Source organism: Bos javanicus, chromosome 3 (genome assembly GCF_032452875.1).
Source record: "Bos javanicus breed banteng chromosome 3, ARS-OSU_banteng_1.0, whole genome shotgun sequence".
NCBI classification, from domain to species: domain Eukaryota; kingdom Metazoa; phylum Chordata; class Mammalia; order Artiodactyla; family Bovidae; genus Bos; species Bos javanicus.
Genome location: NC_083870.1, coordinates 81,579,440 through 81,603,992, shown reverse-complemented (window position 1 = coordinate 81,603,992; position 24,553 = coordinate 81,579,440). Strand labels below are relative to the sequence as shown.

The following is a 24,553-nucleotide window of genomic DNA, read 5'->3' as shown; positions in this document are numbered from 1 at the left end:
TTGAAACTTACTTGGCCAGCACTTTTCCTGTCAATTTCTAGGAAGTGAGAACACTCTTTGCTGGATAGAGAGACCCTGTGTCAAGCCAGACTGTCTGGGAGGAATCTTTTCTGTTCATCTTCCTCCTCTCTAATATCTCCCTCAACTTTGCCACTTTCTTCTCCTCCTCCAGAAAACCAACTGCTGTTTACAAAATTCTCTCCCTTTTGCTAAGTCCAAGAAGCATACACACCGCTGAGCACCTTTTCCTGAGCTTGTTTCCTCAATACATTTCTCAATACGTTTCTCAACTAATGGCTATCTCATTGCTAAGCACTGGAACAATTTGGAGGACACATGGTTCAATAAAATCAAGAGTGACTGTTTCCATCTGAGCTCCTTCCTTGTCTGTATACATATAACCATCTTACGTAGCAGCATATCTGTGCAAATACTGCTTGGTGTTTCTTTTTCATTCAACCTTGTGTGCACATATTTTCATATATTTGTATTAACTTTGTAGTATTTCTTATAGTGGAAACAGCAGGAAATTTAGAGTGAAGCCTAAGGCTTTGGGCAAGAAACTTACTTAATCTCTGAACCTTGGTTTCTTCAACTAGAAAATACTGCCAACTTGAGAGTTTCTGGCACATGGTTCCTGTACAGAAACCATCCATCCTGCCTCCCTGCCTTTTTGCTGGCTGTTTCTGGTTTGGGGCAATATACTATTTTCATAAACACCTAGATATGGTTACAAATGATACTCATAGCTTTAAGTCAAAGGTCATGCTTCTTTTCTCAATTCACTTTGATGATGAGAATACTGTTGAAGAAAGAGTACAATCTTGATAACTTGTGAAGGTAAATGGAAGAAAGAAGAAAAAGAAGAGGGAACCATTTTAACTTGAAAACGAAATTAGCTAAGAAGTTTGTGGATGTCTAATCTCATTAACATTGAAGTAGCCAGTATTGTATACCTGAGGATGGCAGTGTGCTTGATGAAAATTGCCAGCCAAAGGGAGGACACAGATTTCCATTTTAGATGCCCTTTGGCAGCTTCATGGAGGGTGGATTTGGAAGAGCAGAAGATTAGAGGCTGGTCTCCCAGTTAGGGGAGTCATCAGCTGAAGGGTGGTGGGTGCCTGAGCCTAGAGGGGGGATCAAACCGAGGTCTCCTGCATTGCAGGTGGATTCTTTACCAGCTGAGCCACAAGGGAAGTCCAAGAATACTGGAGTGGGTAGCCTATCCCTTCTCCAGTGGATCCTTCCAACCCAGAAATTGAACCACAGGGAAGCCCTCTGGAAGGAGGAGAGGGGACAAATTTAAGAAGTGCTTTGGAAGCCAATTTAGTTTTCCAGTCAAACTGTTGCTCCTCTTAAAGGATGCCCATTTCCCCTTCCTTCCATTCTTTGTGTCTTCCATTCAGCAGAACTAAGTGCATGGGGAGGTTGAGTGGCTGGGGTGGGGAAGTGGAGAAATTGTAAATTTCAGGTTGTGAGATGAACTCAGGTTCCTCTCTGTTGCCACCACACAGAAGTTAAAGTATTTTTTTAAAGTGGGAGAGATTTAATTCACTCATTAAGCTTGCCTGTATCTATTGTGTTGACACTGTCAACAACTTGCCACTCAGTGCTGTTCTAGGCAATGGGGACATACCACAAGTGACCAGACCACAGTTGCTGTTCCCAGGAAGTGTTTATATACACAATTAAATGTATCAGTACAGAATATGTCTGATGATACTAAATGTAATAGGTAATAATCAGATGAGGGCGAGAGGACAGTGGTGGGCATGAGGTCAGAGAAGTAGTAGGGCAGCAGAAATCTATGTAAGGACATTGTAAGGACTCCTGTGTGTCCTTAGCATGTGAAGGGAAGTCTCTGGAGGAATTTGAGCAGGAGAGAGACATAAACTGACTTAGGTCCTACAAGGATTCCTCCAGCTGCTGAGAGGGAGCTGCTGAGGGGCTGGGGAGGGTGGCTAAGAGTGGGAGTAGGAAGACCAGTTGTGAGTATTCTGGAAAAAAATTCATGCAGAGATAATGGTGGCCTGAACCAGAGGGCAGCAGTAAAGGCAGGTTTGGGATAGGTTTTGAAGGAGGAGGTAGAAGCATGGGCTGATGGTTTGGAGACGGTTGTAAGAGAATGTAAAATCGAGGAGAATGTCATAATTTTTGCTGTGGGTAGTTGGAGGAAAGAATTGTTATTTCCTGGGGTGGAGGAAGAGTTCCAGAATGGTCTTGGAGGGAAATAAAGGTTGCAATTTTAGACATGTGGAGTTTGAATTCCTTTTAGATACTCAAGGGGAGATAGGGAGGCTGAAGTTCAGAGAGTTATTTCAGCTGGAGATATGAGTGTGGCAGTCCTCAGTACAGAAATGGCCATTTCAAGCTTGGGCGATGGAAGATCAGGTAGGCAGAGAGAGAGAATATGAGGAAGAGGTCTGAGTGCTGAACTCTAGGGTTGTCAGTGACTAAAATCTTGAACTAGCAAAGGAGACTAAGAAAGCACAGCTAGAGAAGGAGAAGGAAAACCGAGAGAGAACAGTGTCTAGAAGCTGAGTGAAAAGTATTTCAAGGAGTGATGAGTTGTGTCAGATGCTGCTGCTAGGTCAGTAACATTAAAGACGACCTATCGGATTTAATCATGGAGACCACTGACCTCGACAAGAGCTCTTTTAGTGGAATGTCAAGGCAAAGGCCTGATTGGGGTGGGTCTAAGAGCCAATGTAGGAACTGGGGAAAGCAGGTGCAGGCATCCTTGAGAGGAGCAGTCCTATAGAAAGGAGCACGAAAATGTGCTGGTACCTGAACAGAGCCACAGAGAGTTTAAGGTGGGAGATATTGTAGCACATTGGGGTATTGATGGGAATAATCCAATAGAGATAGGAGGAAATGGCAATAGAGCTGAGAAAAGAGACAATTGCCAGAGCAATACCCATGGATAGGTGAGAGGGATGAGGTGCGTGTGCTTGAGTTGATGGTCGTTGGACCTTAGAATGGAGCACAGAGGGTCCATTCCCAGCAAGAGAAAGGAGGCAGGGTCCATGGAGCAGACCAAGGAGGGGTAGTTTAATCAAACTTCTCTTCTTAAAGGCTAACCCCTGTCATGTCCTTTCTGATTCATAAGCCAGACCCTACTTCTGTCCCAAACGTGTCCAGAGTTCACACACAGGCATAATTTTATGTATGAGTAATCTTTGGTCTGATGAGAAGGAACCGCAAGGTGCATAAAAAAGGGAGTGGAAGAAAGAGCTTCCAGCCAGAAATCTAAGCTAAGATCAGTACTACCAGGGTGGTTATTTTTTGTCTGCTTTCTTTTCTCCAGTGCCTACAATAGTACCTGGCAAGTAGTAGGTAAATCTGTATACCTATTTCTAGAATAAATAAAGCAAAAAGAGAACTTATACTTCATAAACAACTCTCATGAATGAATAGTTTGTATACATGATCTTATTTAATATACTAGTTTTATAGATGAGGAGATGACATACTTAACACAAAGCCACACACAGCTGGAAGGCAGCTGCCAGGACTGCGCCCAGTTCTGTGGGTCTCCAAAGTCCAGGTCTTACCCCAGCACTGCACTCAGCCCATCCAGCTACTTGGTGAACTTCTTCAAGTCACACAGCTGTTAGCTCTTCTGCTTTAGATGGGGTTGGACTAGAAGCTGGAAAGGGCTCGTTCCAACTGAATGACTCCCCTAGATAACAAACAGGCTCAAGGGACAGCTACAGGCTTGGTGCCTGCCCCGAGTTCACCGGCCCCTTCTATACATACCAGCTCTGCCAGCAGACCCCTTACCATTTTTTGCCAACTCTGACATAGCTTCAGCTCTCTCCATGAAACAGCTGGAGATTCTCTACTCTGTGTCTTGGGTTTATGGCCCTTGTGGCAGGTTGTGAACAAGTTGAACCTTCCATCATAGGCCCTGATCCCCAGCCTTAACTCTCCAGCTCCACCACTTGCTCTCCTGTCACTAATCACATCACTTTCTGACATCCCCTGTCTTCACTATAAAATCCATCCCCTCCCCATTTTTTCTTATTATTAGAATTTTGAAGTAGCAGACTGAAATAAGATAATGTTAAAAGGACTTTAACAGAGTATGAGAGCAGGACTGAGCCCACAGAGTAGCGAATGGTGTGTTGAACCTTATCACTCCTCCAGACGCTGCAGCTGAGGACCCTCCTCTCGGGCCTGTCCTGCCCCCACCATTAGTCCCATGAAGTCTCACTGATTTCAACTCCTCTTATCTTGGTGGCATACCATTTAATCCATGATCTGTTGAATTATTCCTCTTTGAAGCTATCACCTCCTCCAGAAGCCTTCCCAGCCTCAGTTAGATACCTTTTTTTTTTATTTTCAGCACAAGGCTTCAACAAACTTGGTGGAAAAGAGAGAAAGAGAGAAGGACGTAGAGGGGAATGAAGGTGATGTTTATCACCTTCATGTTTCTCCCCCATAAACTGTAAAGTCCTGGTGAACAAGGATATTGTTGGTATCTCAACACCAAGGATATAAGACCGCTCTGCTCTCCACTTTCACGTTCTAGTAAAGCACTGCCACAAATCCACCCTCTTTCCTCATTTCTTCTTAGGGAACCCACTGGATTTCACAGCTCTGTCCCAGAGACCCCTTGTCCAACAGATACCACTTGTTCAGTTACCATGTTCCCATTTAGTGCATCACAAGTCAAGCTTTATGTTCATGTGAATTTCTGCCTCTTTACATTTTTTTAATGTGTACATTTTTTTTATGTTTGACCATGAGCACCTCTATACTGCATTATTTGGTGTTGTTTTGCGGGAGGCATTATAGTCACCATGGCTTTTTATGGAAGCTAGTATTCTTTCCTAACTGCCATCAGCAGAAGGAATGGGAAACAAAGCTGAGACAAAACAAAAGCAAAAATGGGGGATTGAGTTTCACCCAACTTCTGAGTAGTAAGACGAAATCAAAACCCTCCTAAGAAATCCCTAAGTTCCCTTTACCGCTCTTTCCACAAACCTTCTCTTTTTTTTGCAATCCATGGTCTTAGGCATAAAAGGAAAATGAAAAAAATTTCAAAGCAATCTTAGAAACATTGTGGTTAAAAACCTGACTGGATTGCTATGTGTGCATGTCATATTATTCTGAACTTCCGTTATTCTCAACAGGCAAATTTAGAGTGTAGTTTGAATACCTAATATTTGGAGAACTGCCAAAGAACATCCAAAAGGTTTCTAGTGAGAACTTGGGGGCTCCAAAATCCATCTGTGCCCTCCCAGCACCAGCCTAAGCTGGGCTTCGCATGTGGCTCAGTGGTAAGGAACCTACCTGCCAATGCAAGAGATATGGGTTCGATCCCTGGGTGGGGAAGATCCCTTTGAGAAGAAAATGACAGCCCACTCCAGTATTCTTGCCCGGGAAGTGCCATGCACAGAGGAGCCTGGCGGTCTATAGTCCATGGGGTCACAAAAGAGTCAGACACAACTTAGAGACTAAACAACAACATTAGAGGAAAAGTCAAATACCCTAGAGCTTCTTAGAAGGTGAAAGGCTGCCCCACCACGAAAACCTCAGTAATCAGGAGGGGGCAGAAGTCACTCATTCTTCTGAGTAGTGACCTTCCATATTCTTAAAAATACTGTACTTGTATAGTCTTATCATTTCAAATGTGTGTTTAAATAGGAATAAAATCTATTACACATGTAATTTTCCCTTAAATTACACTCGTGAGATACAAACCTGGGTAGTTCTGCTCCTTCTCCAAAGTGAAATGCAACCCTTGTATTTCTAAACATCTCTATGAAGCAAAGCCAATACCTTCCCATTTCTAAGTTGGATACAAGTAACTATTATGCACTGCTCTGGAAACTATGACAGAGCGTTATTCATCTGTTTGTTTTAATGGTTCATGGCCAAGGGGGGAAAAAAACTTAAAATTTTTTATTTAATTTTTTAAAGCAAAAGAGTGGTGTGAGAAAGAGCAAGGGACTCTTTTGCTAAGGAAATAAATGTTACCAATGATCAGTGTCCAGGTGTGGGCAACAGCACATGTTACTTGACACAGGCACCTCGAAATTGCTCGTGCTCACAAAGGAATTCCCAGTAAGAGAAGGGCTATTAGGGTGGGCTGAACTCTCAGCCTTGTAGGATGAAGTCTTCTCTGTGAGTCATCACCCCTCTGGGCTGACGTGCCTTGATTGGCTCACTTTGAAAGCTGATCTTAAAGGTCAAGTATGTTAACACGTTACCCTCTTTGATGCCCACTTTCAGATGGATCTTTAAAAACAGAGTGTGGTAGATAACATTGGGATCCCATATTTAACCTCTAATCTCTCCACCACAGCCAGCCTGAGGCAAAGCATACCTTCAGTGGCCCCAGTAGCTCTCCTTCCAAGACCACCTTCTCTCCTTCACTCCAGCCAGCACTTTCCACGTCTCCACTTATATTTATCCTGATGCCTCTTCTCCAAGGGCCGTCTCTTCCAAGGTATTTGCAGTTAAAGCTTATATGACTTAAATTATTTTCTCTCCTCCTGGTTGGCTGTTAACCAAGGATGCCTCAAGGCTTAAAGTTGTCTCAGGAAAAGGAAGGAGGTGATTTTGGAGAGACACCAACTTTTTTAGACCATGTCAGATTATATTCTATTCTTCAAGTTTCTGTGTCTCTGAGCTTTTATCCATATTGGAGAATTCTGCATCCCTTACATCGATTCTTAATTTTATCTTGTATCCCCCCCTTTTAATGAAAAGATAGACCTGATTTTTCCCCTTTAAGAGATCTAACTTTGCCTCCCTAGAGAGAACCCAGCCTCTGAAATGGGAGGCTTTGCACTCAGCCCCAAGCTTACTAGTGCCTTTCCTGGGAAGCAGCGTGGGTGTGGATCTGCCGTGGCTATGCTCTAACCAGATTAGCTAAGATGTGGCCTGATTTACAGATTTAAAAAGGGGTACCTCCCATCCACTTTTGGTCATAATGCTCTTTGCGCTGTGCCATGCTTAGTCACTCAGTTGTGTCTGACTTTGCGACCCTATGGACTGTACCCCACCAGGCTCCTCTGTCCATGGGGATTCTCCAGACAAGAATTCTCCAGACCAGAGTGGGTTGCCATTCCCTCCTCCAGGGGATCTTCCCAACCCAGGGGTCAAAACCAGATCTCCCACAGTGCAGGCAGATTCTTTACATCTGAGCCACGCAGCCCCATGGACTGTAGCCTTCCAGGCTCCTCTGTCCATGGAATTGTCCAGACAAGAATACTGGAGTGGGTAACCTTTCCCTTTTCCAGGGGATCTTCCCAACCCTAGAATCAAACCCAGGTCTCCCGCATTTCAGGTGGATTCTTGACCATCTGAGCCACCAGGGAAGCATGATGGTCTTTGGGAAAACAAATACAGCTTACCAGTTATATTTGCATTGGTAAAGTGAAATTACTTCCCACATGAGAGAAAATAAACCACGCTTTGCTAAATGAGCATAATTAGGAATACTACATCTCCTTGAACTGTGTGATGGATTTCGTTCAGACCAAGATTCAGGGCTCTGGGGACAGGCATCTTGAAGGGATTTCATCTCCATGGCTCAAAATAGGACTTGTAAGAGGTGCCAAGTGGGGTAAATTCAGAAGTGTTGGATGATTTCACTCAAGGCAGTCAGTCCCCCCTGAGCCTGCCAAGCTATGGGCTTGCAGAGCACTGTCTCTGGCATTCCAGTTGTAGAACCAAGAGAATCAGAACAAAGAAACCTGCTGGGACTGTGTAAATTGCCAGCACTTTTGACCAGTGAGTTTGCTTAAAAACAATCCCCAAAATCTCTCCCCAGTTCTGAGGCTTAAAATTCCAACTGTTGTTCCCTCTGCTTTGTCCTTTGGGTATAAATGAGATTTTTTAATTAAAAAAATTGAGATAAAATTCACATAAAATTAACCATTTAAAAGTGAGCAATTCCACAGCAGCTAATATATATACCACCATCTCTCATTCCAGAACATTTTTATCACAACAAAGTAAAACTCTACATCCAGTGAGTAGTTATTCCCTATTCCTCCGTTCCTCCTGTTCCTGATAACCATCAATCTGCTTTTTATCTTTATGGATTTACTTATTCTGGAAATTTCATATAAATGGAATCATGTACTCTGGCTTTTCTCATCTGGTTAATTTCATTTATCATAATGTTTTGAAGATTCTTCCACAGTGTAGCATATTTTGGTACTTTGTGCCTTTTTCATGGCTGAATAATTTTCCACAAAAGATGACTTTTGTCCATCCATTCATCTATTGATGAGCATTGGAGGTTGTTTCTACTTTGAGGCTATTTTGAATAGTGCTGCTATGCACATTTGTATACAAGTATTTGTTTGAAATTCTTTTGAGTAAGATTTTATAGTTAGCAAAGTGCCTTTAAGTCTATTCTCTTCCCCCTAAGGAGAGACATGCATTTTAACTGGTCTTAGTACCTCATAAGGGAACATGAGGGCCTCACTCATCAGTAGGAATCTGTTCAACTGACTAAGGCCTGCCATGCCCCACTGTAAAATCTGGTGCAGAAGAAAGTGGTTTCCAGTCTGAAGCATCATTCTGGTATGGAGAGGGTCATATCTATGAGCTAGGCTAGGTCATCTCTGCATCTATCAGGTCTATTACAGTTCTGCTGGTCAGTCTGTGCACAGTGGAGTAGCAGGGAGGACAGCTCAGCAGCACCCTCTCCCTCATTCAGCACTTGTTGGCTGAGTTGGATATTGTACACTGTCCCGGGCCCTGGAGTTGTGAAGCCAAGCCAGACATGGTCCCTGCCTTAGAGACAAACATAATATGAATTCAGAAGTCTGTGGGAGTGGTGTGGTAAAGGTGCTGGGTGGGCGGGAGTGTGGGGTAGGCAGTGACTGACTTTCCCAGGAAGGAGGGGTTGGGAGCACCTGATAATAAAGGCGATCACAAGGTGAGAAAGCAGATGGACAGCACTCCAGGCCTCAGGAAGAGAATAGACCAAGCCAGTGGGGCAGCAAAGAGCATTCCCTGCTTTGAGACGAGCAAGGTCAACAGCAGCATGGCTGGTATCATCAGGTTCACAGGCTCATCAGTCTGGGAATGAGGCTGGAAAAATGGGTAGGAACTAGGGAAGGGCTTTGTGTACTGCAGCGAGTAACTGTGGTGAGTTGGAAACTGGGATGAATTTTAGGCAGGAAATGACCTGCTCCAAGTCTGTGTTTTGAAAAGATACCTTTGTAACTAGTAACTGATGAACCAGACTCCCTTCCCCTCCCTCCCGGCCTGCCTTCTCTGTCATCTCACCGGCCCTCAGCCAGCCCTGGACTGAAGTGCAAGGTCAGGAGGATTGCCTTCTTCTTCACACAGGGACCTCTCATCAATTGCCCTGCCCTCCTTGTATACAACTTTCTACAGAGAGGAAAGTGCTCATAGCAGCTAATAAAAATCAATCAATACTGAGCCCTTCCTAAGTAGGTCATTTCTCCTGGAAGTACTTGAATTTAGAAGTAGGCCAATCACAAATAAGTGAACTGTTCATGATGAGAATTCAGCCACCCAGGGATAGGTCCAGAGGGATTCTTATAAAGTTGTTTTAAGGAATAATTGAGGTCATCTGAAGGCCTTCCTGATACCCTCACACCATAGCATCTCCTGTTCATTTATACACAATGAGGTTCGCATCTCCTCACCTTCTTGTAAAACTCTTTCTTTTTTTTTGTTTTAATTGGAGGATAATTACTTTACAATACTGTGCTGATCCCCGCTGTAAAACAACTCAAATCAGTCACAGTTATACCTATATCCCCTCCTTCTGCGGGGGGAGGGAGGCTCAACAGGAAGGAGATATGTATGTAAGTCTGTCTTTTTTCTTTTACTTTTTATTTTGAAATATTTATGTTTAATAAAAGTTGTAAAAGTAGTGCAGAATTTCCATATTCCCTTATCCCCTAATGTTAATGTCTTGCATCAACATAGTACTATTATCAGAAGTAAGAAATTACCATTGGTGTGCTACTACTTACCTTCCCAGGAGGCACAGTGGTAAAGAATCTGCCTGCTGATCCAGAAAATGCAAAAATTGCAGGCTTCTTCCCTGGGTTGGGAAGATCCCCTGGAGAAGGAAATGGCAACTCACTCTAGTATTCTTGCCGGGGAAATTCTACGGACAGAGGAGCCTGGCAGGCTACAGCCCTGCTGCTGCTGCTGCTAAGTCGCTTCAGTCTGACTCTGTGCAACCCCATAGATGGCAGCCCACCAGGCTCCCCCGTCCCTGGGATTCTCCAGGCAAGAACACTGGAGTGGGTTGCCATTTCCTTCTCCAATGCATGAAAATGAAAAGTGAAAGTGAAGTCGCTCAGTTGTGTCCGACTCTTAGCGACTCCATGGACTGCAGCCTACTAGGCTCCTCAGTCCGTGGGATTTTCCAGGCAAGAGTACTGGAGTGGGGTGCCACTGCCTTCTCCAAGGCTACAGCCCAGGGGGTCTCAAAAGAGTCAGACATGACTGAGCATGCACAGGCTAAGTAATGTATAGACTTCCTTCAGATTTCCACAGTTTCTGTATGCATATTAAGGGTTTCTTTTGAAATCATGTATATAAGACAACAGTTGCGTTTGCTCTCTTTTCTCCCTTAAACTGAGGCACCCTTCAGAAACCCCGTCCCCCACTGGAAGCACTAAAGAGAGCACTAGCTGGCTTCTCTGGTGGCTTAGTGGGTAAAGAATCTGCCTGCCATGTGCAGTGGTAGGAGACCTGAGTTCAATCCCTGAATTGGGAAGATCCCCTGGAGGAGGGTATGGCAACCCACTCCAATATTCTTGCCTGGAGAATCCCGGTGGACAGAGGAGCCTGGTGGGCTGCAGTCCATGGGGTCGCAAAGAGTTGGACACGACTGAGGGACTAAGCACACAGCGGGAGTCTCATGGTCCAGACTCGGCACAACTCCATTTTGGCATCCACTTGGGGTATTCTGCATCCTTTCAGTCCCCGTACCTCACCCACCCACCCACCCATCCTTTCTTTTCCTTTCCTGCTCCCCTTTCTCAAAAAACTACATCTTGGGCTTCCCTGGCCTCATATTATACACTGCACTGTCCTCTTTTTTGGAGAACGCTTGAGAGCCTTATTCCAGACCCAAGAAGTTCACCCAGCAGTGTGTAACCATTGACTCCCACAGTCACTGTCAAACTCCCTTGGGCAGCATGTTCCCCATTCTTTGTCTGCGGTGCTTCTTGGGTGGATACTCCTACTGCTGCCACATTGGTTGCCATCACCCTCAATCCTGTGTGACCACCCCTCATCAGCTCCTTGCTCTGGGGAAGGGGGAGACCCTGGAGGTGGCGGGCAAACTGTATTTGCTTTTCCCTATCACCTGGCAGCGAATTTGGAAGGTTGTAGAGGCTGGCAACCCAGTAACTAAATTACCTTTAGGAGAATCATGTGTGCCCATCACAAAGCACTCCAGCATCTTGACATCACGGCGAGGTGGCTGGCGCATGTTGATGCCAGGTACTGTGATGGATGGCCAGAATTCCATCTGCCTTCTCCTAGTGTCTCTTCTCCCTAGAATGCAGCCTCAGGCATGCTCACTGCAAGCGCCCTTGCACTCTCATGGCCTTGCTTCTTCATGTTTTTAATTTGCTAACCATGGAAGACATCAGCGATGAAAGAAGTGTGAGCTGGAGAAAGGCATAAAGCTGATTAATGTTGGAGGAGTGTTTGTTCCCCTCCAGCCACGGCTGGCAGGAAAAATGGGAAGGATGAAAGGAGATTGTGACTTGACTTTCAAAAGAGAACCTTTTCGCCACCTGTGCATGTGTGTGTGCGCAGTCACTGAGTTGTGTCTGACTCTTTGTGACCCTTTGGACTGTAGCCCGCTAGGCTCCTCTGTCCAGCAGACACGAACACATCTTCACAGTAGAGAGCCCCTGTAAGCAGTGGAAAAACTCCCATACGCAGCTATTCGGAGGGAAGTTGCGTACCGAGGTTACAAGCACAGGTTTGGGGGCAAATCTAATTCTTCTGCTTACTGTGCCACAGTGGACAAGTTCTTTTGTTCTTTCTGACTCTACAGCTTTCTCATCTGTAAAATGGGAACACTTACATCTTCACCTTCTGTATAAGACTGTTGTCAGCATTAAATGACTTAATATTGACTTTGTATGTAAATGAAATTTAACAATGCCTAAAACAGAGTAAAGGCTCATTATAAATCCTCTTATTTATTATTAGGCTGATTTACTTTAAAGTAGGATTGAAAAGCAGAACATTATAGCCTGGTAGTCAAGCTTGAGCTTGAATTTTGTGATTAAATCCTAGCTCCTCCACATGCTGGCCTTGTGAGTCTGAGCCAGTTACTTAACTTCTCTGAACTTGAGTCTCTCACTCAGATAAATAAGGATAATAACGCCACAAGGGGCTACTTTGAAGAAAGCACTTATCATAGTACTCAGCACAGAGAGTGGCAGACACTTAATACATGTTTGTTTTTCTAGTGCTGTGGTTCTCGACCACAGTCAAATCACCTGAGAGCTTTTTAAAATGCTTGAATACCTAAGCTGCATCCCCAGAGACTGTGATTTAATAGGTCCAAGGTGGGGTTTGGACATTGGAATTTGCGAAAGCTTCTTAAGGAGATGGATACACAGCCAGGACTGAGAGCTACTCCTGAGCAGGTGACATCGCATACTCTTTTTGTTTGTTTGCTTGCTTGGTTTTTTATATCTGTCCCCAAGAGACTGGACTGGTCAGAGTATCAGGAATTCTGGGCACAATAAAAAATGTAATACACCTGCAGATCTAAAGCCCTCGATAAGAAATAGGCAGCCAAAGAATTGCATTCCATTTTATTCTGAAAAACAGTATTCAAAGGGTCTTTTCAGAATCTCGAATTGGAAAGGTGGTAAGAAGTTTAGCCTAAGCCTCACACATAAAATATGGGAACTCCCAGTAGGTCAGGGATTTATATCTGGGGGTAATTCCAGGGTTTTGTCCTCCCAAGAGATATAAATTGAGGCCTTGAGAGTTTAATGTGGGGGAGGAAGAAGTGTTCTCATAATGACACCTTAAAAATCCAGGACTCTGCTAATGCCTAGGGATAGAATAGCATCATCTATAATAGCAGGGGGGTGATGGTGTGGGGTACTTTCTGGCCTCAGGACTCCAGTTTTCAAGATCCAAGGCTGGGTCATCAAGAAACTTCTTTCTCCCCATAGGTTTCTGGTATTAGTTACCCAATAAAAGTGGGGTTAATTTTACAACCCAAGTAAAATTTAAGCCAAAAAGGCTTCAACATTACTCTAGGATTTATGAAAGTAAACATGTGGAGTGCTTGCAGGATTTTGCAACATTAAAATTTCAATGTCTTTATGTCAGGTGTATGATATATTCATTTGTATGTGTACTTAAAGGTTACGTTTCTAAGAGCTTTGAACTACAAACTATTTGGGAGACTGTACTAGAGATACTGCTCCCATCTCCACCTTTAACTTGACTGTTTTAGTGAGTAGGGAGTAGAAAGCAGCTGAAAACGAGCGTCTTTTAAGGATCAGCTCGATCAGATTTTTTTCACATGGTTTCCTATTCTACCGGGCTTTCTAGACTCCCTCCCTGAACCCTCAGGTGTGGGTGTCCAGGGCCAGAGCTATGAACACAGTTGAGTTTACAAAGCAGAAGCTTAACAAATAACTATCTTTTAAATATCTTCTTCGGTACCTGCTAGTGTTAGTCGTTCAGTCATGTCTGACTCTTTGCAACCCCATGGACAACTGTAGCTGTTGTCCTCTGTCCATGGAATTCTCCAGGCAAGAATACTGGAGTGGGTAGCCATTCCCTTCTCCAAGGGATCTTCCCAACCTAGGATCAAACCTGGGTCTCCTGCATTCTAAGTCACTAGATTGGCAGATTCTAAGTCACTAGGGAAGCCCTCTCGGTAACTGTAAGGGCTTTAATAACAATTATATGTTACCTCTGTGTAGCACTTTTTTAAAGCTTTTACACAGTTTGATAGGATCCTCATGACTTTGGTTCAGCAGTAAAGAATCCAATGCAGGAGACACAGGTTCTATCTCTGGGTCAGAAAGATCCCCTGAGGAAGGAAATGGCAAACCACTCCAGTATTTTTGCCTGGGAAATACCATGCACAAAGGAGTCTGGCAGGCTAGTCTACGGGGAGGCAAAGAGACATGGCTTAGCAACTAAACAACAAACAGCAACATGACTTTGACCTGTAGGGTTGGGAGGTCAATTATTATCTTCATCTTTTAGAGAAGAAAACCATAGCTCAGAGGATTTGAGAGGTTGCCTAAGGATAAGAAAGTGAAAGTGTTAGTCGCTCAATGATCTCCCACTCTTTGTGACCCCATAGACTGTAGCTCACCAGGCTCCTCTGTGCATGGTATTTCCCAGGCAAGAATACTGAGTGGGTTGCCATTTCCTCCTCCAGGGGATCTTCCCGACTCAGGGATAGAACCCAGGTCTCCTGTACTGCAAGCAGATTCTTTACTGTCATAGCCACCAGGGAATCACACCTAAGGATAAGCAAATGTTAAATCCAGCAGGAGAATTTGTTCTCCTGACTTTTGCTCTAAAGTATTTTAACTTAGAACAAACCAAAGAAGAAAAAAAATGATACTTCTTTCAGGCAAGATGTTGCTTCCAGCCAGGTTAACAGAGGAGGAGCAGCTAGGGCAGAAGTCAGACCACAAGCCTGGCAGGTAGCCTTCTGCTTGGCTGTAGTTTGCCTTTCAGAATCATATTGATATCTTGTACTCTGGTGTCTTAGGTTTATCATAGGCCCGAGTGGGAGATTTTGGCCTCTGTCCTTTCAAGCTGAGCCTGCCATCTTGGGTCCTAATCTCCAGCCTTGGCTCTCCAGCCATTTGCTCCACAGTCACTAATCACACCACTTTCTGGAATCCCCTTCTTCAGAATGGGGCTTCCCTCATAGCTCAGTTGGTACAGAATCCGCCTGTGATGCAGGAGACCCTGGTTCAATTCCTGGGTCAGAAAGATCTGCTGGAGAAGGGATAGGCTACCTACTGCAGTATTCTTAGACTTCCCTTGTGGCTGAACTGGTAAAGAACCTGCCTGCAATGCGGGAGACCTGGGTTTGATCCCTGGGTTGGGAAGACCCCCTGGAGAAGGGAAAGGCTACCCACTCCAGTATTCTGGCCTGGAGAATTCCATGGACTAAGTCCATGGGGTCGAAAATAGTCGGACACAACTGAGCGACTTTCACTTTATCTTCAGAATAAAATCTGTGCCCTCCCTTTTATTATTAAAACTTGAGGCAACAATTTTTTTTTTTTAAGATTTTGTTTTGTTTTAGCAACTTATGAAAGCAAGAACAATTGATATTTTCTCTGGATTTCCTGGGACTAAGTGACTGATCTGAGATTGCCCAGTCTGCGGTTTACCATGGACACTCTCTGCAGTGTGGGGGTGATGGGTCTCAAGCAGGAGCCATGTAACTGGACTGCCCTCTGCTTTCCTTCCCGCAGCACCCAGCTTCTCACCACTTGGAGCTTCCTAATTGACATATCAGTCCGAGTAGGTCTTGGGGTGATGCACCCACCCCTTTGTAGCAAATGAAACAGAAATAATCTGTATTTAAAAAACAAAAAACTGTAGAACATGTGCCCAGATTTCCAACTCATTTCCTCTTTACTCTTACAACTACATCATCCTCCAGCCCACCACCAGCTGCGAAAATAAAAGTGTTTTCTCCCACATTTAAGGATGATTTTGTGCTTCAGGATGATATTTCTAGAGGTGAAGGAAACTTGACCAATGTGACCAACAGATGTTTTAAGCGATGGATGGAACTGAGGAGGAAGCCAGATTCTTTAACCCAGTCTTTAGGATACTGTGCCCGACTGCGCCCCCTAGTGACTGTCTGGGGCATCGCGCAGTGAGCGCCAACTGCGTGTGTGTCCTGCACCAGCTTATGTATGTGCTCTGTTTTCAGAGATGAGTATGAAGAAGATGGATTCTGTCAGCCGTACAGAGGGATTGCCTGTGCAAGATTTATTGGCAACCGCACTGTCTACATGGAGTCTTTGCACATGCAGGGGGAAATAGAAAATCAGATCACAGGTTGGTAGCAATGAAATTATATTTATACTTTGCACAACAGTTTTTCTCCCCAGAAGTTTTATTGAGCCCTTCTCTTGACAAAGGATTAGTCAAGGCATAGGGGTTAGGAACGGGGCCATAAAGAAGCCAGAGATATAATCTCTGCTCTGAAATTTACATTAGAATAATTTATTAAAGGTTGCCCTTAGAGGAAAAGGAGGCTTTGAGAAGTCTCACTTTTATTCAAACACTCAATAAATATTATTGAGTGCTTTTGGCATACCAGGACCTGGGCTGGGCATGGACGATGTGATGGTGTGGGGAATAAGCCAGGTATGTCTCTGCCCTCACAGAGCTTACTGTTTGGAAATAACATTGTGTTGACTAAAAGCGGATGAATTTAGAGTTAGAATTCTGGATATTAATCCCAATTTGCCATTAGTGTGACTTTGGAGAAAATCGTACTCTCCGTGGAAATCTCTTTCTTCATCTGGGAAGTGAGTGAGGAGGCGAGACGATCATGGGTCTATTCCTGCTCTAGCTTTCTCTATTTACCCTCCACTTTTCTGAATTCAAAGGATCTTTTTAATGGAAATCTAATGCTGAAGCACGACCTGGCACATACGAGGTAGGTAGTGTCGGCCACTACGCACGATTCTGTGTACCTTGTCGGATGGTCACAGCGGCCTGTGTCTCCCCCATTAGTGTGGTTATTATGCCTCGGTGCCCTGTGCATTAAATACATTAAAGTGGCTGTTCTGAAATTCTAATAAGGTTTCCAACATTAGCACTGAAAATATAAGACACCCCATTGCATCTGATATATTTCAGTATATGTCCCAAATGTTGACCTGGAATTCAGATGCCCTGTAGTTTAGCTGGCAACCCTATGATTTAAGAGAGGCAAGAACAGACCCAAGACACATAGCCAAAGGCCCAGAAACTATGTCACAAGAGGAATTTGAGGGAACCAAGAGGCGGCCAGGGGAATTATTTAACCTGAAGAAGCAACTATAGGAAGACGTATTTGCCAGGTGCTAAATCTCTCAGGCTTTCAAGAGGAAAGTCCATAAAATTCCAGAGAAGCAAGACTGGTAGGGAGAAGCTATAAAAGATACCTTTCAACTTAATAAAAAAATCACTTGAACATACTTTTTACTAAGTATTCACAAAAATAAATGGAAATTCTGATATAAGTATATAAATATTTGGTCACCCATTTATAGTAATCTTCTCTTGGACATTTTCAATGGATATCAGCTTACTGGAAAGTGTTACAGTTTTTTCTTTTTTAAAAAAAATCCATTTAACTTTGATTAACCCAGCATTTTTCCAAACTTGTTTAGCTATGGAACCCCAGTTTCTCAGACACTTTTAACATTCTACATAATTAATGTTCTGAGGAACATGCTTTGGGAAACTGTATACCAACAACTTCACAGGCTGCCTTGTGATTATAAGCTCCTTGTCAGTAGACATGTGCAAAGGCTGGTATGGGGATAAGAGATTAGGCAGAGCAACCACTAATATTCTACAATATACCTTGGACAACTGAGTTGTGCTCTTTGAGAACTTTCAAATGAGTTGCCTCATGTTCAGAAGATGGGATCAAAAGTCTTCAAATTATAAGGAAATTAAACCAGTTACCCAAGGTCATCCAAGAACTGAGAGGCAAGACTCAGAACTAAATAAATCCTGTGATTGGGCTCAGCCACTGTATAAAGCAAGTTCTGCCCTGCAGCTGTCAAAAGTTTTAGAAGCCTCACAAAACTAATAAAAAGTACCGGAAGAAACACAAAGTTCTGTTGCTTTGTAGTAAAAATGAAAAATATATTGTACTTTAACCTAATTAATTCTTTTTATTAGGAAACAGTACATATGTAACTTAATCCTGTTTTTTTAAACTTTGTAGTCAAAATTATTCTTTTCAAGCCAGTGAAAGTAAGCTGCTTAGACATCTGAAATGAATCTCCTTCCCTTGGCCTTGTCTGTTTGAGTACAGCAGATTCCTTCCAATGTGTGTTTACATCTGATATCTGTTGACTGGATAACCAGGGGAGATAAACCCTGCCTCTGGGAGTTAATAATTGTGTTTGTTTTCCAGCTGCCTTCACCATGATCGGCACCTCCAGTCACTTATCTGATAAGTGTTCTCAGTTCGCCATTCCTTCCCTGTGCCACTACGCCTTCCCATACTGTGATGAAACCTCGTTGGTCCCAAAGCCCCGGGACTTGTGTCGCGATGAATGCGAAATCCTGGAAAATGTCCTGTGTCAAACAGAGTACATTTTTGCGAGATCAAATCCCATGATATTGATGAGGCTGAAACTGCCAAACTGTGAAGATCTCCCTCAGCCCGAGAGTCCCGAAGCTGCAAACTGTATCCGGATTGGAATTCCCATGGCGGATCCCATCAATAAAAGTAGGTGGTAGCCCCTGACCTTCTGTGCTGCCTCAGGGGCCAGCAGCCCCAGGAAAACTGGACCTTGATCCTCAGTATTAATTTTGTGTTGGTAGTCAGATTACTTCCCAGTGGTCCAGATATCATGTGGGGGCTGAGCTTCCAGTGGGTAAGATGCAGTGCCATTCTTCAAAAACTTACATGAGGAAGATAATTTTAAAATATGGCTTCTGGTTCCTTAATGACTTAAAAATAGAATTACTGTATGTCCCAATAATGCCACTCCTGGATATATGCCCAAAAGAATTAAAAACGGGTGTTCGAAGAAAAACTTGTGCAGAAAGGTTCATAATAGCTCTGTTCACCATAGCTAAAAGTTGTAAACAACCCAAATGTCCATCAGTGGGTAAGTAGATGAATATATTGTGGCATATCCACATAACGAAATATTGCATGCTGTATGCTAAGTCATTTCAGTTGTGTCTGACTCTGTGGGACCCCGTGGACTGTAGACCGCCAGGCTCCTCTGTCCGTGGGATTCTCCAGGCAAGAATACTGGAGTAGTTTGCCAGGCCCTCCTCCAAGGGATCTTCCGCAATGAGATATTATTTATCCAAAAAAAAAAAAGTAAAATCCTGTTACATCCTATAATATGGCTGAACCTTAAAAAGACTTTTATAGAAAGAAGTCAGACACCATTGTATGAGTTCATTTATATACAATATCCAGAGTGGACAATTCCATGGAGATAGAAAGCAGATTGCCAGGTGTAGGGACTAGGGGAGAGTGTGGAATGACTGCTTAATGAAATAGGGTTTCCTTTGGGGATGATGTATGTGTTCTAGGATGAGATAGTAGTTAAGGTTGCACAATATTTTGAATGTTCTAAATACATTAATGGTAAATTGCATTATATTGTATTATACCACTATCTATCTATCTATCTATATATGGGAGTTTGCCTCCATCCTCTCACTGCCAACAAACAAAAGACTGTTTTCTGTGCATTTCCGCTCCATCTATATTATACTTTACTGGTAATGTTTTCATTTCCTTTTGGCAGTTAACTCTTTTATTAGTTAAATAAGTTAGTGCACCTAAAATGCTTAGAACTATGCTTAACATATAATAGCAATACCATCTTTATTACTATTATTACTCTCATCTTATCATTACCCCTCCAGATTTCAGTTTATTTCAGCTTAATCCATTTTTGCCATGGTTTCAAGCATCATCTCCCGGAAGGAAGATTTAATAGGACCTGCTTCTTGAAGATGTCCAGTGTATCAGCACGGCAATGGCGAAACTCCTGTCGGAAACCCCTAGTGCACTGCTGCTAAGGAACATCTTCTGAGGGCTACATTCTTTATCCCATGACCTATCCATCTATCTCATGTCTAAGGTCACCAAGCAGAAATGGAAAGAACAGTCCCTGCACCATTCACTAGGCGATTGCTCCTGTGCCCCTGGATCCTGCCCCGGTTCTGATTTTTTTCTGTGTTCCATATAAAAAATAATTGTGGAGACTGGTTTCCCTCCTCAAGCATACTCTCTAAATCCTCCCAGCAGTGTCACTGCAAGGTCTGCTCTGTGTCCCAGCCCAGCATGCGGGAGACTGCCACGTGGCCCCGACCGGCAGGGAAGCCTCGGCCGTGAGGGTAACTGCACGTCTTCCCTCCAGAAACTGCTGGCCAGGAGCTCCGGCACTGTCTCTGTTTCTCACACTTTGGGCTCTTCTTTCATGTATTTCAGATCACAAGTGCTATAATAGCACAGGCGTGGACTACCGGGGCACCGTCAGTGTGACCAAATCAGGGCGCCAGTGCCAGCCCTGGAATTCCCAGTATCCCCACACGCACACCTTCACCGCCCTCCGCTTCCCAGAGCTGAATGGAGGACACTCCTACTGCCGCAACCCGGGGAATCAGAAGGAAGCGCCCTGGTGCTTCACCTTGGATGAAAACTATAAGTTTGACCTGTGTGACATCCCAGCATGTGGTAAATACTCTCACTGCCTTCCATGGCTTCAGTCACTTTGAAACAGTGGTCCTCAACCTTTTTGGCACCAGGGACCAGTTACATGGAAGACAGTTCTTCCACAGTCCAGGCGATGAGGGGATGGTTTGGGGATGATTCAAGGGCATTGCATTTATTGTGCACTTTATTTCCATTCTTATTACATCAGCTTCTCCTCAGAGCATCAGGCATTAGATCCCAGAGATTGGGGACCCCTGCTTTAAAAGATCCCAGCTCTATGCCCCTTCCCTTAGGAGAATCATATAAGGGGGCAAAGGAGGTTGATAATGATTGTTTGATCTCTCTGTTTCTAGGATAAATTTTGTTGTCTGAGCAGAAAATACCTTTTTGGATACCAAAGCACACTCTCATGGAGAAGGCAATGGCATCCCACTCCAGTACTCTTTTTTTTTTTTTTCTTTTAGCCTTGCAAAAGCAAGGCCTCAAAAAATTGAGTAAAAACTCAGAATTGTTCCTCTCCACGGAAATCTTTAGTAAAAGGCGAAAGATTTACCACTCCAGTACTCTTGCCTGGAAAATCCCATGGACGGAGGAGCCTGGTAGGCTGCAGTCCATGGGGTCGCTAAGAGTCAGACACGACTGAGCGACTTCACTTTCACTTTTCACTTTCATGCATTGGAGAAGGAAATGGCAACCCACTCCAGTGTTCTTGCCTGGAGAATCCCAGGGATAGGGGAGCCTGGTGGGCTGCCATCTATGGGGTCTCACAGAGTTGGACACAACTGAAGTGACTTAGCAGTAGCACACTCTCAAGGAAGAAACTGCTTTTATTCCTGCTGCCGTTGTATTAGTGGGTATAACAGGCACCATCTCTCTGGAAGTACAGGAGAAGCAGCTTATCACAGTCATTCGTGAAGTGAAATGTTATGCACGATGGTCCATGTCCAAGTGTACCTTTTTTAGCACAACAGGTGTATTGGAAGCAGAAAGAGAACCGTTTTTTCTGTGTCCTTGAGAAAACCCACAAGAGAGAATGAATCTATAGCCAGTACTCAGGGATCCAGGGCAACCTGCGGATAAACTGTGTCCTTTGCCTCATCCTTTTATACTGCAGAAATATAGGAAGAAAATGAAACTTCTGAATCAGTTTGTACCTTTTTCTAGAAAATGTTTGGACGGTAAGAGAGAGAATGAAAATGTTGGTGATACTGGGAGTTTCAGATGATTTTTTAATGATTTGTCTTCCTGATTACAGTTCTCATAAATAACATCACTTGAGTTTCCCAGGCCTAGGGGGAGCATCAGGATGTCATAGGAAAGCCACTCCAGTAAAATGGAAATAATAACGATTTACATTCAGGGTTTCTTAAGAGAATAAGTAAGTTGTTAACTGAAAAACTCTATGATATCTGGAAGATAGTAAATGTTTAATAAATATTTTCTTGTGTAATTTTTATGTAGTCAGTATATATATAAAGAGGAACTAACTGTAATTAGTATGTAATATACACATATCGAGGGCTTCCCCAGTAGCTCAGCAGTAATGAATCTGCCTGCAATGCAGGAGACCTGGGTTTGACCCCTGAGTAGAGAAGATCCCCTGGAGGAGGGCATGGCAACCCACTCCAGTATGGTTGCCTGGAGAGTCCCATGGACAGAGGAGCCTGGTGGGCTACAGTCCATGGGGTCTCAAAGAGTCAGACACGACTGAAGAGACTGAGCACCCATGTACTCACTACACATATAGAGAAATGCTTGTTTTCAGCAAATATTGTTTGAGCCTGTTGTGGAGTAGGGAGGCTGAAAAAGGAAAAAATGTGATTCATATTACAATCGCAATGCAGTGTGTGTGATACAGTAGAAGTTAGCACAAATGCTGTGAAACAAAGAACAGGAAGCTGAAATATACTACAGCAATCATTAGGGAAAAGTAGCAAAAATATTGAAAGAATTCTCAGTGATGAAAATTGGGGAAACCATTATACTACAGTTTCCTTCTTACATGTTATCTGTTATGCCATATCATCTTCCCTTGCAAAATGGTTTTAGGGATGGTTCAATATGCTCAGTTTGAAAAAGAGGTGACCAGCCACTAGGCTTTAAAATGCCTTCATATGCAGCATAAAGAACAAATTATGACATTAACTCTTCCAGAGCCACCATTGGAAACTTCAAAGAAAATTATTCTGTATTTTTTAAATGATGAGCACTTAAAATTTATGGTTTTCCCACATGCTATATTCAACATGAAAAGGAAAGTTATAATCACTTACTTAATTGCCCCATCCCTTCTCCTACATCAGGTAGGTGTGAAAATCTGCCAGAGAGCCAGGGATAATTGCAACAATTACTGAGCACGTCCCATGTGCTAGGCATCATTCTTGGGGTTTCCAAGGCTTTATTTATACTCATCCTCTCCCTGAGACAGAGAATGGTGTTATTAACCCTTCCCTGGTGGCTCAGATGGTAAAGAATCCGCCTGCAATGGGGGAAACCTGGGTTCGATCCCTGGGTTGGGAAGATCCCCTGGAGGAGGGCATGGCGACCCACTCCTGTATTCTTGCCTGGAGAATCCCCATGGACAAAGCAGCCTGGCGGTCTGTGGTCCATAGGGTCGCAAAGAGTCAGACACGACTGAGTGACTGAGCACAGCACATACTGCTCATGATGAAACTGAGGCTCAGACAACAACAGAGTTACTCCACTAGTCTGTCTGACTCATCTTCCTGCTACTCCATTGTGCTGTCTTAGGAGACTGATCTGTGTCCTTAAGGAAACCAAATGAATTATTTTAAGGGAAAAAAATGCATTGTTACTTGACTCCAGGTGAACACCATTGTCCTGTGGGTGACTTTTGGCCCAGAATTTCCAACTGCAATCCTCATCTGAAGTAGGGAAATACACATACATAGGGAACAGATATGTGGTAGCCAAGGGGGACAGGGAGATAGGACGTAAGGATTGGGAGTTTGGGATTAGTGGACACAAACTAGTATATATTGGCTGGATAAACAGCAAAGTCCTACTGTATAGCACAGGTTACTATGTTCAGTATCCAATGAAAAGAAGAGACACATGTATTAACTGAGTCCCTTTCTCTCAGCAGAAATTAACACAACACTATAAACCAAGTATACTGGAATACAATTTTTAAAAATAAAAAAAGAAGTAGGGAGATAATTTACTCATGAGCTGGAAGGTTTGTTGATAATTGGGTTCAAGCTTTATTACAATTAGTTTAAGTCAAGACCTGATACCTAGAAAGTATTGATTTTCATTTCAGCATCATTCTTTAGGGAATCAGACCAAAAACACTCTCTGAGGCATGAAAGAAAGCCTTCAGCAGTCTTTCAGACCTTAGACAGAGAGAGAAAGACCACCTATATTCTCTACCATGTGCCTGCATGGTGCTTCGTGCTTTCCGTCTTCATCTCCATCTAAAATTCATCACCACACTGTGGGACAGATGTTATTAACATATCCTACCAAGGTATATGTCTAAATGAGATAACTCATAGCATTGGACCTTGAACCCTTGTCTACTTGCATATAGCTCCGACCAAACTCGAAGTTCGTGTTCTTTTCCCAGACACTTTGCTATCTCCCACTGAAAGATCTTTCAGAAATAAATAAAAGGATGACAGTGGGCTCTCTGGATTTCAGTACACTGATTCCCATAACATGATATGGCATCAAAACACGTTCCCTTGCTAATGAAGAAATCCATCACAGTGCTTCTCAGTATATTATTATAGTATTAATCAGTTCAGTGATGATCTCAGGAAACCCTAAGATATTGCTTTCTGAATATCAATCTGCAGAATTCTGAGGACTGGTTAATTCCAGTCACGTGAGAGAGAAATTTGGATGAAAGGTAAATCTACAGATGACAAGCCAGTTTTCACCACTTATAATAATAATTTTTTTAAAAGAACATTTTCACTTCATTTTGAAAGAAAACAGTTCCTTTTGGATTCTTCAGGCCAAGCCACAAATACATCCATTAAAGGAACAGGGAATCCTTGACATGTGATCAATAAACAGCTGCTGAGAGGCTAGCGGCTCCCTAGGGTATGAATTACAGAAGAGAGTAGGTCGGCATCAGCTGTTGTTCTAAGATGAGTCTTCTTGTAATTGCCCCTCAAT

At 43.4% G+C, this 24,553-nt stretch overlaps 1 protein-coding gene and 1 pseudogene across 2 annotated transcripts in view; one reads left to right on the top strand and one right to left on the bottom strand.

Annotated features, from left to right (window-relative positions):
- Positions 1-24,553, top strand: part of ROR1 (receptor tyrosine kinase like orphan receptor 1) — a 467,486-nt gene that overhangs the window by 408,665 nt on the left and 34,268 nt on the right. Inside the window, exons 5-7 of one of the 2 annotated variants that reach the window (XM_061411730.1) lie at positions 15,923-16,050; positions 18,134-18,451; positions 20,183-20,428. In XM_061411730.1, coding sequence (XP_061267714.1) covers positions 15,923-16,050; positions 18,134-18,451; positions 20,183-20,428 — 692 coding nt within the window. The remainder of the gene's footprint in view (positions 1-15,922; positions 16,051-18,133; positions 18,452-20,182; positions 20,429-24,553) is intronic. The other variant, XM_061411731.1, reaches the window with a different exon arrangement.
- Positions 20,870-21,005, bottom strand: LOC133245499 (U5 spliceosomal RNA; annotated as a pseudogene).